Source organism: Nomascus leucogenys, chromosome 22a (assembly GCF_006542625.1).
Source record: "Nomascus leucogenys isolate Asia chromosome 22a, Asia_NLE_v1, whole genome shotgun sequence".
Classification (NCBI taxonomy): domain Eukaryota; kingdom Metazoa; phylum Chordata; class Mammalia; order Primates; family Hylobatidae; genus Nomascus; species Nomascus leucogenys.
In genome coordinates this window covers 96,296,911-96,315,220 of record NC_044402.1, presented here as the reverse complement: position 1 = coordinate 96,315,220, position 18,310 = coordinate 96,296,911, and the positions used below count along the sequence as shown (strand labels likewise).

Genomic DNA, 18,310 nt, shown 5'->3' with positions numbered 1-18,310 from the left:
TTCGGTTTACAGAATTCCCTCTCATTTCTTCTTTCTAGCAGAATTTCTTTATAAATTTTGAGTGATTCCCTTTTGGGAGGGATACTTGGGCATGAAGTTTCACTCCAGTGCCTTTCTAGGAAGCTCTGCCTTCTCCATGTGGGTAAATTATTCAAGTTTATTTTTTTCTCCCCTCTTTTCAGTCGCACACTGTGGAACTCTCTGAACTTACAGACTCGGCTTACTTTGCTGAATGAACCCAGGTCTGCAGAATGTAATGAGATTATACAGGGTTTCTAACACATATTCTGACCTTCTACATACTTCAAGGGCCTCTGCTGACTTCAGAGAATGGGCTAGGATCCTTAAAACTGGCTTTAGCTTTCAGAATACATACTTCTAGGAAATGCATTCTTCCACCTTTCCATTGTACAGTATGGATTTCTTTGTCTGCATAATTTGACTTTTACTAAGTAGGAAGAGGCTACTTCATTGCCCCATGTTTTTTTTCATTTCCTTTCTTTTGAATATTGGAGTTCAAATACCTCTTCTCAGCTGACAAGGCCCATGATCTAATTTTGCATGCAGTCATGAGGTCATACAATATAGTATATCACTTTCACAAATTATGTTTGTGTACATTAGTACATTTCATTTTCAAAACAACACCACAAGTTATTGTTTTATATCCGTTTTCAGAATACACTGAGCTGGACACTGAAGGATGGGACTCCATGACCTACTATTGTCCATAAAATGCTAGACTTGGTCTGTTAGATGATTTCAGGAGGCAAGAGATAAGAAAATGAAAGGAAAGGGGGGAAGAAAAAGTAACAAAGCTGAAATTTAAAAAACAGTAGAAAATGTATGTGTCCAAAATTAGGCTCCATAGTTGTGGTGACAGAGATGTTAGCAGCAACTGAAGCAAACTTCAAGGCATCCATGATAAAGACACATGGGAAAGAAGCCTTGCAGTCTGTGGGTGAGAAGAGAGCTCCACAAGCCCCTGTGTTGCCTTTGAAAGCCTAGGTTGTTTTTATTCTCTATGTGAGTATTAAGAGTGGGGGGACAGTCAACAAGGGATGCCCCTCTGAGTAGTAGCCAGCATTGAATACAAAGGGCATGCTTCTGGGGGCAGTCATTTACCCTGAATCTCAGACCTTGAAAATATATGACATCTCTATGTGTGGCAGTGGGTTGGGGAATGTTAATACAAAAACGTGTCTGAGTGACTCTAAAATGCATGAGTTTGGAAACCTGATAAGATGCTCTCTAGAAAAGATGTTGAAATTCATGTTATTGGTATTTACACTTACAGAACCCACTTAATGTCATAGATAGCCTTTGTGATGCAGTCATACCCTACACAACACATATTTTTGCTTGTAAAATAATGCATATATGAAGATCACAAGAGAATGTAGAAATACAGTGTAATATAAATCATCATAATTGAATGTAAAAGCAGATGTCTAAGAAAGCTAAGCTCACTTTAAAGATGAAATGGCTTTTAAAAATTTATTATTTGATGAAGATGGATCTAGGAAAAAAATTACTAGATCAGAACACTGTAATTGATTTACCATACAGCACACAGGATACAAATGAAATCATTTTTAAACATGTTAAAAAGATGCTTAACCTAACTCATAATACAAGAAATGTAAAGAGATTGAAATTAAAACTATACTGAGAAACCGTTTTCCCCACAAATTACAAAATTTGATATCCCATTTTGTTAGTAAGGCTTGAAGAAATGGGCTGCTGTTTGAGGGAATCCCAGCCATACCTATCGAAATTACAAATTACAGATAACACTTGAATCCAGCAATTTCACTTTTGGATAAGTAGTGTACAGATGCACCCGAGAATATAGGAAGTGATATAGTTATAATGCTATTTATGGTGACATTTGTTTATAAGAGACTGGAAACAAGCCAGCATCCATTGATAGACTAGTTAAATAAGTTATACACAGTGGAATATTATGTAGTTATAAAACATGAGTGAGAAAAATCTCGATGTGTTAATATGAAAAGGTCTCCAGGAGAAGATATTCAGTGAAAAAAGCAAGTGCAGGACACTGCCTATAGTGTGCTACTTTGAAAGTTACAAAAAAGGAGGACTGGCAAAAGCAAAACATGTTCCTAAGAAAGGGAAAATTTCATGGGACAACCAAGAAATGTAGATACTTCAAGTGGAATTTCTGTGGGAAACTTGGTCTTGGTAAGAAGAGAGAAGATTAGTTTTGAGAACCAGAGAACAAAGGTAGATACTGACTTGATGCTGAGTCCAGAGTACTGGACCAGGACTGTTGAAATTCCTCCTGACTGAAAATCAGTGACAGAGCCAGGGATCAGGGTGGGTTTCAGCTTGGGGTGAGCATTAAGTGACAGTTGTGAGAGCAGGAGGGATATGTGACCGATAGATGGGTCTACAGAAATTCACTTCTGATTGGATGTGGGAAGATAAAGGATAGGAAGAGTTCAGAGACAGTCCTGAGTTTCATGGTCTGGGTGATTTGGAGCTGTTTGGTTCTACTAATAGAAAATTGAAATCAAGAAGTTATTTTTGGTGATTAGAAGACTCATCATCATAAAACTTTTAAAGAGACTTACATTCCCTTCTGCTAACCAAATTGAAGCTAATGCATAGTGAGTAATATCTTTTTTCCTGATCCTTTCTGTTGTCTTAAACCAATGATTTAAACTATTGTTCCACTGCTGGGTTATTGTAGGGTCTATCCTGAGAAAGCAAGAACAGTGTCTGGTAGTATTTTTCCTGTTTTCTTAACAATTCATCCTATTGACCAAATGGGCAATGTTATCTGCAGAGATTTCATGGGAAAGTTATTGTACTGAATAAAACCTTTCAATCTCAAAACATCAAAGATGGTATTCTGTGCCTCGAATTCTGTTTCAAATCGAATACGAAGAAACTAAGGAAAATTGGTCTGGTGGCTCAATGGCAAGGTGAATTCCAGAGCTTGTGCCCTTGCAACTACTACTTATTCAGTGCTATCTCACACCACATGCATCTGCATCCTGATTACAGCTGCAATTTTAAAATGTAAAATAATGTTGAAAGCGCTGACTAGGAAGCTAAAGAGATCAGATCATGTTTACTATGTGCTATTATGCTATATTTTAGACATATTTTATTTGAAACATTAATTACATTGCTCAATTACACAGAATAACACATTGGTTCTCTAGCAATGGTTATACCTACTTTGTGCCTAATTATTATCAATGTCATGTACGGAGTACATTATAACTCAGATGAATTTTAGCTTGTGGAAGAAATATAAGGAAATAGATTTGAAATGTGTTTTGTTTACTAACCAGTATTTTACGTTGGTCTTTAAGGAAACATTAAATGTGATTTTTTTAAGAACACGGTGACACTAATGCTAATATTATTCTTTCATTTTTGTTAACCTGACAGAGAAAATACTTAGATGAGTAAACCATGTGTATAACAAAGATCTATAACATTGTAGTCAAAAGAAGGATTGTATTGAAAGTTGTTGACGCCAGTAATCCCTGTGTTCTTTAAAAAACCAGACAGGCTCAAAAGAGTTTGATATACTGGTTCTTGATTAGATGTGAGACTCCTTCAACCCATGGCTGCCTGAAATGAGGGCCACTTTCTTTTCAGAGAGGCTGCAATTTTTTCTTTTCAGAGCAGTGGATCCTAGAAGCATTGAGCCCTCCCTCTTTTCCTGTTTAAATTATTACAGTTTAAAAGCAAAAACCAGTTTAAACTACCCGTCATATCCCAGTTATTGCAACTTTCTTCTACTTCACAGTGAAGTTATGTATTTTGTTGTGTTCTTATTGAATTTAATTATATGAATTATTTTTAAAATTAGAATATCTCGTGTTCTTTAACATTTAATTATATAGAACACAATTTCTAATGATTAAACCTAGGAATATGATATTTTTAAGAAGGGACCAATTAATAAAATATTAAATACCAAAAAAGTCATTGTTAAATTACTGTTTATTTTTATCTTTTGCAGAAAATTACGTTTAGTTGATATCAAAGAATTTCATGATCGCCAGGATGCATTAGAGCTGTCAAGTTTTCAGAACATTATCATGAGACACATGGAATCTGCCAAAGAGACTCTACTTAAAATGTAAAGGTTTGAAATTTCATGTAGGAAAGCATAAGTTTAAAAATATGATGGTGGACTACTGCATTTTAGCTGCTTTTAGAAGATCCAATTTTAATGTTTTAAATCATTTCTACATGATTTAAATATAATGTCTTTAATTATCTTAGTCTGTAATATTTGTCCAGATGTTCTGCACAGCATAGATTGTGCAGAAACTAAAATGCTCATGACAAATGGTTACTTTTTTCTAAATGTCTGGTTTGTACCTGTCCTTTGAGAGGGGTGCTGAATACCATGAGAGAATGGTTACCTACTCATTATTCACCAGGTATTTGTCATCTACTGTTAATACATGCTAGGCTCTGTACCTCCTTTCATTTTGTTTTTGGATGGGGAAAGCAGAAGAGTTTAAAGAATGATTAAGTGGAGAAAGTATATCGTTTAAATGAATTTAAAAAATCTCACTGGAAGGCAGACCTATCAAATGATAATTGAATATCTCCTTGGATTGGCTTTTCGGAATGGAATAGCCACATATGATAATTCATAATCTGGGAACCAGACAGTATGCTTTGAAACAACTTAGGAAAATTGTTTCTCTTATGGGTCAGTGAGTTATTATAAACAGGACATTAAAATTAGGTCAAATTTAAGATAGCAGAGGATATAAAACTGCTAGCATAGCTTCATGATTTCTAAAAGTTACTTAGAAAGATATCTTCATAATTTGAGATTAAATATTTCCTTTATCTTGCTTTCTTCTACAATGTGTTAGAATAAAATTCTTTGTCTGATATTACTTGAAAAAACTTTAGCCTTTTATATTAGTATTTAGTTAATGTAAAAATAGAGTTAAGGGGTGGTAAGATGAAAACCCATAATTAATTACAGAGAAGAAAGTGACCTCTTAAGGACAGGATACAAATAAATTATCTTGATCTATAACTTCTGGGTTCTACCCTAGGAATACATTACCACTGTAAATTTTAGTTAAATGGGTGTCAAATTACAGAGTAGAGTGCAAACCTTTATTGAATTTTTTTTTTGCTGAGAAATGCAGATTGGTTAGCTGTATCTCTTGATGCTTCCTGATAGATTCTCAGAGAACTCTCTGACCATATTTTAAGTAGTGAGCCAAAAAGTGTTTATGAGCATCAGGTTTATGAGCAGAAAGGCAGAGCACCAACTCACAGAGGAGAAACAATTAGCAAATGATTAATTATGACTTCCACCCCAAACCCAAATGCCTTTTTGTCATCCTCATCTTCCATTTTTACTCACAGTTTGTGGTTTCCAGACTTCTGGAAAGCCGCTTTTCTGTGCTGCCGTGTTTCTGTAGTTCTTCTTCCATTTATCTTTTTCTGGCTTTACTTATTTACTTACTATTATTTCCTACAAGTAGGGTTCCCCAGGTCTTTGTTGTTATCTCTCTTCTTTATATTTTCTTGAGAATTTCATGATTTCATCTGCCTCAAGATTTTGTATTCTGAGCTTTAGGCCTGTCTTACCAATTTTGAAAATTGATACATAATAATTGTACATATATATAGGGTACATATATTAATGGAATATTTTGATGTATTCATACAATGCATAATGATTCAATTAGGGTAATTAGCATATCCATCACCTCAAACATTTATCATTTCTTTGTGTTGGGAGCATTCCAAATCTTCTAGCTATTTTGGAATATACTATAAATTCTTGTTACCTATAGTTACATTACACTGCTATCAAACACCAGAACTTATTCCTTCTATCAGCTGTATTTTTGTGCCTATTAACCAACCTCTCTTCATCCTCCATCCCATCCCTGCCCTTCCTAGCTTCTCTTAACCACCATTCTACTTAAAACCTCCATGACATCAATGTTTTTTTTAGCTTCCACATATGAATAAGAGCATGTGATATTTATCTTTATGTGCCTGGCTTATTTCAGTTAAAACGATGTCCTCCAGGCTCATCCATATTGCTGCAAATGACAGGATTATATTCATTTTTATGACTGAATAATATTCCATTGTGTATATAAACTACATTTTATATACTATATTTTATATACATTTTATATTTTATTTACATTTTATATACTATACACACACACACATACACACACTATATTTTCTTTATCTATTCACCCACTGATGGGCCCAGGTTGATTCTGTATTTTGGCTGTTGTGAATAGTGCTGCAATAAACATGGGAGTACAGCTATCTCTTTGATATATTGATTTCCTTTATTAGGGGTATATACCCAGCAGTGGAATTGCTGAATTATATGGTAGTTGTAATTTTAGTTTTTTGGGGAACCTCCATAGTGTTCTCTATAGTGGTTATACAAATTTGTGTTCCCAACAGTGTATGAAAGTTCCCCTTTTTGTCAGGGATGGTGGCTCACACCTACAGTCCCAGCACTTTGGGACGCTGAGGTGGATGGATCACTTGAGGTCAGGAGTTTGAAACCACAATCAACATGGTGAAACCCTATCTCTACTAAAAATACAAAAATTAGCAGGGTGTGGTGGCACACACCCGTAATCCCAGCTACTCGGGAGGCTGAGGTGGAAGAATTGCTTGAACCAGGGAGGTGGAGGTTGCAGTGAGCCAAGATCACACCACTGTGCTCCAGCCTGGGTGGCTGAGCGAGACTCTGGCTCAAGAAAAAAAAAAGAGAGAGAGAAAGAAAAAGAAGAAGAAGAAAGAAGAAAAAGAGCAGGGAAGGAGAGATGGACGGAGGGAGGATGGAAGGGAAGAGTTCTTTCTTTGCATCCTTGCCAACATCTGTTATTTTTTGTACTTTTGACAGTAGCCATTTTAACTGGAGTGGGATGATATCTCAGTGTGCTTTTGATTTGCATTTCCCTGATGAATAGGAATATTGGGCATTCTTCATATACCTGTTGGCTATTTGTATGTTTTATTTTGGGAAATGTTTATTTAGATCATTTGCCCATTTTTAGTGAGATTATTTGGATTTTTGCTGTTTTGTACAATGAATAGTTTGCAAACGTTTTTTCCCATTCTGTAGGTTGTCTCTTTACTTTGTCTAGATAGTTTCCTTTGCTATGCAAAGCTTTTTAGCTTGATGTTATCCTGTTAGTTAATTTTTGCCTTTCTTGCCTGTGCTTTTAGGTATTCCTCAACACGTCTTTGCCCAGACCAATGTAATACTGAATATCTTTAGTTGAATGTCATGTCAGCACCTGAATCTCAGCATGTCCCTAGCAATGCTTACTCTCTTTCTTCCAAACCTGCTACTCTTCCTGTTGTGAACCATTACTAGGCCAAGTTGAAAACCTTGGGACTTTTTTTGTTCTCTTTTGAAATTTCATGTAGGAAAGCATGAAATTTTAGCTCTGCTTCTAGCGATACCCAATGTATTGCTATTCTTTTTTTATTGAGAAATAATTCATTTACCATAAAATTCACTTCTTTAATGTGTACAATTCAGTAGTTGATAATATACTCGCAAGGTTGTGCAACCATTACCACTAATTCCAGAACATTTTCATTTTCACCATGCAGTATAGTTTGGATGCTTGTCCCCTCCATATCTCATATTGAAACGTAATCCCCAGTGTTGGAGGTGTGGCCTGGTGGGAGGTGTTTTGGTCATGGGGGCAGATCACTCATGAATAGCTTGGTTCTGTCCTCATGATAATAAGTGAGTTCTTGCTCTGAGTTCACGCAAGATCTGGTTGTTTAAAAGTGTATGGCACTTTCCTCCTTGCTCTCTTGCACTCGCTCTGGCCATATGACATGGCTGCTCCCCCTTCACCTTCTGCTGTAATTATAATGTTCCTGAGGCCTTCACTGGAATCAGATGCTAGAACCATGCTGGTACAGCCTATAGAATCATGAGCCAGTTAAACCTCTTTTCTTTATAAATTACCCAGTCTCAGATATTTCTTTATAGCAACGCAAGAATGGCTTAATACGCCCTAGAAAGAAACTCTGTACCTGTTAACAGCCATTTCCCATTCTTCCACCCAAAGGTGCCTGGTAACTATACTAATATATTTTTTGTCCCTGTGAATTTCCCTACTCTGGACATTTCATCTCAGTGAAATGATACAATATATGGTCATTTATGCCTGGCTTCTTACAGGAAGCATAATGTTTTCAAAGTTCATTCATATTATAGCATGTATCAATATGTCATATCTTCTCATGGCCAAATGATATTTCAGTGTATGGATATAAGACATTTTATTTATCCAGTCATCAGGTGATGGACATTTGGGTTGTTTCCACTTTTTGGCGGTTTTTGCTATGAACATTTATTTTGCATAAATATATTTTTAAGTTATCTTGACTGTATACCTAGGAGTGAAATTGCTAGGTTATATGGTAATTCTAACTTTTTGAGGAACACTCGCACTGTTTTCCAAAGTGACTATAAGATTTCACATTCCTAACAACAATTTATGAGGGTTCCAATTTCTCCACATACTTTCCAACACTTGTTATTGTCCATTTTTCTGCTTGTAGCCATCCTCGTAGTTATGAAGTTGTATCTCAGTATGATTTTGATTTGCGATTCCCTCATGACCAATAATGTTGACTATCTTTTTATGGGCTTATTGTCTATTTATTTGTCATCTTTGGAAAATGTCTATTCAAACCCTTTGCTCATTTTGTACTGGGTTGTCTGATTTTTATTACTGACATGTAAAATATCTGATATTTTGTTGTTGAGGTTTAAGAGTTCTTTGTATATTCTGGATACTAGACCCTTATCAATTATATTATTTGCAAATATTTCTCCTATTGATAGTATCCTTTGAAGCACAAATATTTTTAATTTTGATGAAGTCTAATTTATGTTTTTTCTTTGGTTGTTTGTGCCTTTTGGTATCTGTATTAATCTGTTCTCAAACTGTTAAGACATACCTGAGACTGGGTAATTAATTTATAAAGGAAAGAGGTTGAATTGGCTCACAGTTCCACATGGCTGGGGAGGCCTCACAATTATGGTGGAAGGCGAATGAGGAGCAAATCCCTGTTCTACATGGCGACAGGCAAGAGGGCATGTGTAGGGGAACTCCCATTTGTAAAACCATCAAATCTTGTGAGACGTATTCACTGCCACAAGAAGAGTGTGGGGGAAACTGCCCCCGTAATTCAATTATCTCCACTGGTCTCAGCTTTGACACATGGAGATTATTACAATTCAAGGTGACATTTGGGTGCAGACACAGCCAAACCATATCAGTATCATATCCAAAGCCACCAAGATTTACCTGTTTACCTGTGTGGTAAACAGAACTAATCATTCTATAGTTTTAGCACCTACATTTAGGCCTTTTTGACCTTTACAAACCAAATTCATTTTAACTTATACATGGTCTGAGGTAGGAGCCCAAATTTATTATTTTGCATATGGATATCTGGTAGTCTGAGCACCATTTTTGTGCAAGACTCTTCTGATTGAGTTGTCTTGGCACCTTTGCTGAAAATCATTTGACCATATATAGGAGGGTTTATTTCTGGGCTCTGTATTCTGTTTCATTGGCCTATTTGTCTTTATGCCAGTACCAAACCGTTTTGTAGTAAGTTTTGAGATAAAGAAGTGTGAGTCTCCAATTTCATTCTTATTTTTCTGAGTTGAAAAATTGTTGTTGTTCTGAGTCCTTTGTATTTTATATGCATTTTAGTATCAATGTGCCCATTTTTAAAAAAATTCCATTGGGATTTTAATAGGGAATGCATTAAATCTGTACATTAATTTTGGGAGTACTGCCATCTTAATAATGTTAAGTCTTTCAATTCATGAACACAGGATGTCTTTCCATTTATTTAGTAGTTCTTTAGTTTATTTCAACAATGTCGTGTAGTTTTTAGTATACGTGTATTACATTTTTTGTATGTAATTATGTATGTAATTTTGTATGTATTAAATGTAAATACAAAAATGTATTTACATTTTTTGGTTTAATTTTTTTCTAAGTATTTTAATCTTCTTGATGCTATGTAAATGGAATGGTCTTCTCAATTTCATCTTCAGATTGTTTATTGCTAGTGTGTAGAAATACAACTGAATTTTATATATTGATCTTGTATTCTACTACCTTACTAAACTTATTTATTAGCTTTAATGGTTTTTGCATGTGGATTCCTTATGGCTTTCTATATATAAGATCATATCATCTGCAAATAGAGACAGTTTACTTCTTCCTTGCCTATCTGGATATTTTTTTTTCCTTTTCTTAGCCAATTTCCCCGATTAGACCCTCCAGTACAATGTTGAATAGAAGCAGCAAGAGCAGACATGGTTTTTTTTATCATGCAGTGTTAGATTTTGTAAATGCTTTTTTAATCTATTGAGATAATCGTGTGATTTTTCCCTTTAATTCTATTAATACGGTATATTACATTGATTTTCATGTATTGAACCAACTTGAATTCCTGAGGTAGATTCTACGTGGTCTTGGAATGGAGATAATCCTGTGTTGTTTTTTTTGGAGACAGGGCCTTGCTCTGTCAGCCAGGCTGGAGTGCAGTGGTGCAATCCTGGCTCACTGCAACCTCTGCTTCCTGGGTTCAAGTGTTTCTCGTGCCTTAGCCTCCTGAGTAGCTGGGACTACAGGCATGTGCCCAGCTAATTTTGTTCATTTTTGTAGAGACAAGGTCTCACTGTGTTGCCCAGGCTAGTCTCAAACTCCTGGACTCAAGCAATCCTCCTGACTCAGCCTCCCAAAGTGTTGGGATTACAGGCATGAGCCATCACATGTGATCATATAATCCTTTTTATGTGCTTCTGGACTTGGATTTCTAGTATTTTGTTGAGGAATTTTATGTTTTTATTCATAAGAGATATTGGTCTGTAGTTTTTTTGTGTGTGTGTGTGTTATGTCTTTGTAGTTGGTATTATAGTAATATCTCAGAATGAGTAAGAAAGCATTCTTTTCTTTTTTCCTTTTTTGGTTTGTAAATTCTTTACAAATCAAACATTTGGTTTGGTGTTAATTTTTTAAATACTTGTTAGAACTACCAGTGAAGCCATCTAGTCCTGGCCTTTTTTTCCTGGAAGGTTTGTAAATTATTAATATTAATTTGTTCTCTTTTACTTGATACAGGTTTATTGATATTTTCTATGTCTTTTTAAGTCAGATTTGGTAGTTTTTGTCTTCGTAGAATTTGTCCGATTTTTCTAGATTATCAAATTTGTTGGCAAACAATTGTATATTATATTCCCTTTTAATTCTTTGTATTTCTGTAATGTTAGTATTAATGTCTCCCCTTTTATTCCTGATTTTAACAATTTGAGTCTTTGCTCTTTTCTTGGTCAGTTTAGCTATAAGTTCATGAGTTTTGTTGATCTTTTTAAACAACCAACTTTAGGTTTGCTGATTTTTCTCTATTTTTCTATTCAGTATTTTTTTGTTGTGACTTACCTCTTTATTTCCTCCCTTCTCCTTCTTCTTGTTTTGAGTTTAGTTTTCTCTTCTCTCTCTCTCTCTCGTATATATATATGTATAGAAGAGAGAGAGAGAAGAGAGAGAGATTTTTTTTTTTTTTTTTTGGAGACGGAATCTTGCCCTGTCACCCAGGCTGGAATGCAGTGGTGACATCTTGGCTCACTGCAAGCTCTGCCTCCCGGGTTCATGCCATTTTCCCACCTCAGCCTCCCGAGTAGCTGAGAGTACAGGTGCCCGCCACCACACCCGGCTAATTTTGTTTTTGTATTTTTAGTAGAGATGGGGTTTCACTTTGTTAGCCAGGATGGTCTTGATCTCCTGACCTTGTGATCTGCCTGCCTTGGCCTCCCAAAGTGCTGGGATTACAGGTGTGAGCCACCACGCCCAGCCCTTTTTTTTTCTTTTTTTTTTTTTTGGCACAAGGCCTCATGCTGTTGCCCAGGCAGGAGTGCTGTGGCATGAACATGGCTCACTGCATCCTTGACCTCCTGGGCCCAAACCATCCTCCCACCTCAGCCTCCTGTGTAGCTGGGAACACAGGCGCATGTCACCATGCCTAGCTAAATATTTGTGTGTGTGTGTGTGTGTGTGTGTGTGTGTGTGTGTGTATGTGTGTGTAGAGACCCTCACCATGTTGTCCAGGCTGGTCTTGAACTCCTGGACTCAAGAGATCCTCCCACCTTAGCCTCCCAAAGTGCTGGGATTACAGGCATGAGCCACCCTGCCCAGTCTCCCTTGTTTTTGACATAGGTGTTTACAGCTAAACATTTCCCTCTAATCACTGATTTTGCTGCATTCCCTGAGTTATGGTATGTGGTGTTTTCGTTTCCATTCATCTTGTTTTCTAATTTCCCTTATGATGTCTTCTTTGAATCATTGGCTATTTAGAAATGTGTTGTTTACTTTAGACATATTTGTGAATTTCTAAGTGTCTTTCTGTTACTGATTAATGATTTTGTATGATTTTAAACCTTTTACATTTATTGAGACTTATTTTATGACCATCAGCTATTTTTGATCTACCCTCAGAAGCAACTTGCATATATATCCCTTCCTCTTAATCCCCAGGACTACTACCCTTGGCCGGCCCTCTTTGCCTCCCGTATAGCCTATTGCAAAATCTGAATAACTGCCATATTCCTTTGTCTCTGGTAGCTTTCTTTTTCAGGCCTAGCCTATAAACCACTGCCGGATGAGTCTTAAAATATACCCCAGTTCAGTGCCTCCCTTTTGTTGAGAAAGTAAGTCCATATTTCTTAATATGCCTTTAAAGGTTTTCTGCAGTATAGATCTAACTTGTCTTTTCCATCCTCAGTTCTGAAAAGACTTTCACCTTGGATCATGCCTGTAGAAATAGTCATGTTAAATAAAACAGAATATAACTTCTATGACTAGTCTGTAACCACACCTTACCACTGTTAAAAATCTATCTATGGACTAAGTTTGAAGGCTCTTTGTTCCCCCTTTTAACCAATTACTGATTTTTTAAGTAATTAGTTACTCCTTATTTATTTTCATTTGTGAGATGGGAGTGCTATGAAAACTTGAAACTCTGAAACTCAGCATTGTCATCTTTGTTCGCCTAATTATAAAGATTGAATTAGAAGTTAAGGAGATTGAAATGGAATAAGGACCTCTTGCACACTATCAGCAAACTGTTACGGTTTACACTATTTACAGTGCTTGATGCAGGCCATTACTGGAGAAGACTCTCTTCTATCCTTCAATACTCAGCCTAAATGACCCTTCTTTCATGAAATTTTTACTGTTATCTCATCAAAAGTGATCTCTTCCTTATGAATGCCTCCAGTACTTTGTTCTCTTCTAAGTCCTTTTTAAAAGTAATATTTATTTATGTATGTATGTGCCTCTTTTCCTTCAGTGGTCTATAAGCGCTTTGAGAATTAAGAAATCTTTTGTACCCCAAATGTTTCATACATAATAGGGAGTCATATAAATATTTTTGAGAGAATGAGCAATTGAGTACTTTTTAAAATACATCGTATTTGTCCTCTTTCCAGTTCTGCAGACCTAAACTTATTTCATCTCTTGCCCGAACTGGACCTTGCCCGGTATATTTCTTCCTGTTTTCTAGTCTATTGTCTATTTTAGACACTGAAATGATCTGATAACCCTACCTACTCCATTTACTTTTCTTTATAATTGTTCCACTTTGAATCTTTCTCTCAGGGCCTTTCTCTTTCTCTTTTGTATCTTTTTTTTTTTTTTGATGAAATTGCCATCTTCACTATGAAACCCTTCTTCATTATTTAAATGGAAAATTATATCTCTATCCTTTTATTTCAGATCTTTTTGTTCTTTTATGACACATTGCTTTTATTATGAGAGAAATGATGATTTTTTTTTTTTCTTTTTGAGAAAGAGTTTCACTCTTGTCACCCAGGCTGGAGGGGAATGGCACCATCTTGGCTCACTGCAACCTCTGGCTCCCAGGTTCAAGCAATTCTCCTTCCTCAGCCTCCCGAGTAGCTGGGATTACAGGCACCCACCACCACACCTAGCTAATTTTTGTATTTTTAGTAGAGATGGCGTTTCACCATGTTGGCCAGGCTGGTCTTGAACTCCTGACCTCAGGTGATCCACCCGCCTTGGCCTCCCAAAATGGTGAGACTACAGGTGTGAGCCACCGCACTCAGTCGATACCATATTTTTTATATCTTCTACAACACTATTCCTAGTATGTAGTAGACACTCAACACATATTTGTTAGAGGGATGAATAAATACATTTGAAATTTAGATTTTCTCTCTTGGAACATTCAGGAAACTCCTGAAATTATATTGACTATTTAAAAAAATTCATTATCTCTTATGAAAAAAGATAATCTTTTAAAATTCTGTAGTGTTGGAGAGTGGTTTTGTAAGTTGAAAACGTTGCTTATTATCATCATTATGTACCGATATATGAAATTATACTGTTATCCTTTTATTACAAGGACACATACACATTTGAAACTTTGTTTTAGATCAGACACTCTTTCAGGATACCACATTAAGGGGAATGAGAAAATAAATACCTGATTTTGTTGATTTGTAAATTGTTTTCAAGTAACTATAAACAGATAGAATAGCATGAAACAACCAGGTGTATTGAACATGGTATAAGCCCTCCCTTGGTTAATCAGTTATTCACATTTTAACTTTAAACTAACAAATATATTCCCTAGATAACATTTAGGAGATTAGAGAGGAGTATTTTGTAATATCCAGTAAAGTAAGTTCTCTATTTCTTCAAAAAGGCAGGAGCCATAGTTCCAGGAGTTAGAATTATGTCTTTCTCACAGCATCACATCACTGAGTCATTTTCTATTGGCTAAGATTTAAAATTTCTTTTCCTAGAAGTGAAATATTTTAGCACTTACATTTCGGAGAGTGGGTAATATCATTTAGCAATATACTTCTCTATGAAGACCTTTAGATGTCTAGAAATTACTGTTAATGCTTAATATAAAGGGAGTAATTCACTGAAAGCATTGACTTTTAAAAGTCTTTTGTTCTTTCAAGGTGGTTTCCAGAAGTGCAGAATATTTATTACCAAGGTAATAAAAAAAAGCAATTGCCAACTGGTGACAGCAGTGCCAAATTGGAATCTTTTTTCAACTGTACTGCTGCACTTATGACTTTACAGCTGCAGGACCTCACTTTAGTCTCCATGCAAGATTTCACAGACTTAATTGCACAACCCCCAGTAAGTATGGTTCAGTTCACCAATATGTATTTACAAATTTATTTATTTTAAATTATTTCAGAGAGGAAAACAACATCTTTATCAGTGAGAGGGCAGAAAGTACATATTTAGACCTATTACACTTATCTTAAAAAAAAAATTGTCAGCTAGGCATGGTGGCACATGTCTGTAGTCCCCACTACTCAAGAGGCTGAGGTGAGAGGAGCACTTGTGTCCAGGAGTTTGAGGTTGCAGGGCGCCAAGATTGTGCCATTGCACTCCACCCTGGACAACAGAGCGAGACCCTGTCTCAAAAAAAAGAGTTAATGTCAACCTGCATGTTTAGCATATATGATTATCATGACTGGAGATAAAGATTAGTGAAAATAAGTGAAAATTCACATAATTGGGAAATTTGGGTCTTCATGAAGGCCGGAGAAAGTTACCATAAGGTAACTTTAGCAAAGAAGAACCGTTTCTGTTTCTGGAAGGAGGTCCTGTTACAGTGTGAGCAGGGCCTTGGAATTGGAGTGTTCTCCTCTTGGGCTCTGTCTTGTATGATTCTAGAACTCCACTGCTATGTAGGCTTGTTTTTCTGGGACTTTGGCCCTGTAGTTGACCTGTAGGCCCAATGGATACTGGATACCATCTACTGTAGCTCAGAATCACTCTCGCTCTTTTTATTAGAACTCTTCCTTGGCTTAGCTGTCTGGGTCATAAGAGGAAGTGTGGGTTCCCATGTATTCTAATTGGGACTGGTGTACTACTTAGTCTATCACAATTCATATATATTTATGTATGTAAATTTTTTAATTTTTTTGCAGGATTCTGTTAGAGCTTTTGAACATCCAGGTTTCATCGTGAGGCTGATTCTTCATAATGACACCATTAAGTTTGAACCTGAGTTTAGTGACTATATAGATATCTTTCTAAATGTTTATGATGTCATGATTAAAGCTGTCAGTTTTGTGCCAAGAGTTGAGACAAAATTATATTCCAAGTGGGTAAGTAACAAGGATATTAAGATTGCTTGAATTTGCATAATGACATTCATTTCAAGTAACTTCTGAAAGTTAAAGACGGGTATCCTCTGCTTCACAGAATATAATAATATTGGCTTATAAGAAAGTTTTGCTAAAAAACTACCATTTTTCAAATGGCCTCTCAAAATATTCCTACTTTCCTAGTTTAGTCTTCCTTTGGACTTAGCTGAAAACTTTCTGAGGAGAAGGAATTAAAGTTGTGATCAGGTTTGAAGCAGCCAATGAGTGTTTACTGTAGCTCTCCTACCATTTCGTGTAAACTCATGCCATGCTGTAGGCCTCCTTATGCTTTTCCAGCTCTGTAAAACTGTCCTCGAATTTATTACTCCCCTCATACACCTTTTTCCACAATAGTGAGCTCCTTTGTATTTTCAGCTCATAGATCTAATCTACGACATTTCCACAGTAGTTATTGGAATCTAGTATATGAAATGAGCATGTCTGAAAATTCTTCAACTTATAATGTTTTCTAGTTTTGTAAGTCCAATCAGAAGCTTTCTCCTCATTTTTGTATTTTTAAAATAACTTACACATATTTGCTGTATACAGAAGAGTGCAGGAAACAAGTGTGTAAAGGCTTCAGTAGTAATAAAGTTAACACCTAAATAGGCGCAGCCCATCTTGAGGGATAGAATATTGCTGATACCTTTAAGCTCTTCCCCTTTGCTCCTTCTTGTTTACATCCTTATCTCTCCACCTTCTAGCAAAAGAATCACTATTTCGAAGTTTGGAGCTTTTGTTCTTAATTTTGAAAAATAGGCTTACTACTTGTCTGTTTATTACTAAACAATTTATATTTAGTTTTTCCATGTCTTTGTATAAGTGGAAGCATCTTATAAGTAATTGGTGTTTTGCTGATTTCACTTAACATTATATGAAATTATCCATTTTGAGGATATTCTTTTCATTGAGTTTCCAATTTTTTGTTGTTCTGTTTTTATTTTTCAGGAATTCCATTAGGTTCTTTTCAAATAGGCTTAGTCATTTTTGATAGTCTTTTATACTTAGTCATGTATCCATTAAGCTTTTACTTCTCTTTACACAGATTAAATATTTTTAATACTCGGTATGCGATACTACCGGTATCCACAGTTTTTGCTGATCTGATTCTGCTGTTTGCTGACTCCTGCCTCTGGTGGTATATTTCTCTGGGTATTTTTCCTTTATTATTATACTTATGCTTGTAAGAAGTTTATGAAAAAAGTCTTTGAGGACTTGGTTTAAGTTGATTCCTTTGGAGTTCCCATATTCTTGTGACAGGTGCTCCCCAGGCCCTTGCAGACCAAGGACCATTTTTAGCTGAATTCTTGCTTAATGATTTCAAGGACAATACTGGTTGTGCGAATATTCACTCAAATCTGTGTGAAAATAGACTTGTGGTTACAAATTCTTAAGGCAACCATCTTTTTTTTCCTCTATAGAGAAACAAAGCAAAACCAGGACATTTTTACTTTTCTCGTATTAAAAGATCTGTCACCTTTCAGCATTCTGAAGTTTTGTCTCCTCAGAACTCTCATTTTAAGATTGTGTCACCCTTCCGTGTTCTTGGCTTTGTGGGGAGATGCCAATTATGACATCCAACTTTGCTCGAGCTTGAGGCTTTGTTTCCTGGCAGCCCCTCCCATGCATCCACCTTGCCGGAAACTCATTAAAGCAAAGCTTAGACCACCAAGGATCAGCAGGGTCCCCAGGGCAGCTGCTCACTTCTGCACGTAATGACCTCTCAACTCATGCTTTTTCTCATTTTGGTCCCTTAGACTTTTTTTTGTTGTTGTTATTTCCTTAGCTATACGTTATAAAAGATAAACTCAACTTTCTTCTCTTGGCATATTTATGTGTTTTGAATTGAGTAGTTGTTTTCTGGATATATCTGTTCCTCATACTACCATAAATAGAAGTCTCTCAAGAAACACACTGCTTACTTTGTCTTTTGTGTAATTCTAGTTCATCTGTTGCATTCTTTTCTATTCTGTTTGTACCCTGACTTTTTCAAGAATGGTTTGAAGTAACTTTTGAAACAAGACAAATTTAACAAGTTAGTAAGAAAAGAATTAG

The 18,310-nt window shown here is 35.9% G+C and overlaps 1 protein-coding gene across 1 annotated transcript in view; it reads left to right on the top strand.

Moving 5' to 3' along the window:
* Positions 1–18,310, top strand: part of DNAH7 (dynein axonemal heavy chain 7) — a 332,081-nt gene that overhangs the window by 53,705 nt on the left and 260,066 nt on the right. The window contains exons 10-12 of the mRNA XM_030802541.1: positions 4,007–4,126; positions 15,050–15,233; positions 16,037–16,216. Coding sequence (XP_030658401.1) covers positions 4,007–4,126; positions 15,050–15,233; positions 16,037–16,216 — 484 coding nt within the window. The remainder of the gene's footprint in view (positions 1–4,006; positions 4,127–15,049; positions 15,234–16,036; positions 16,217–18,310) is intronic.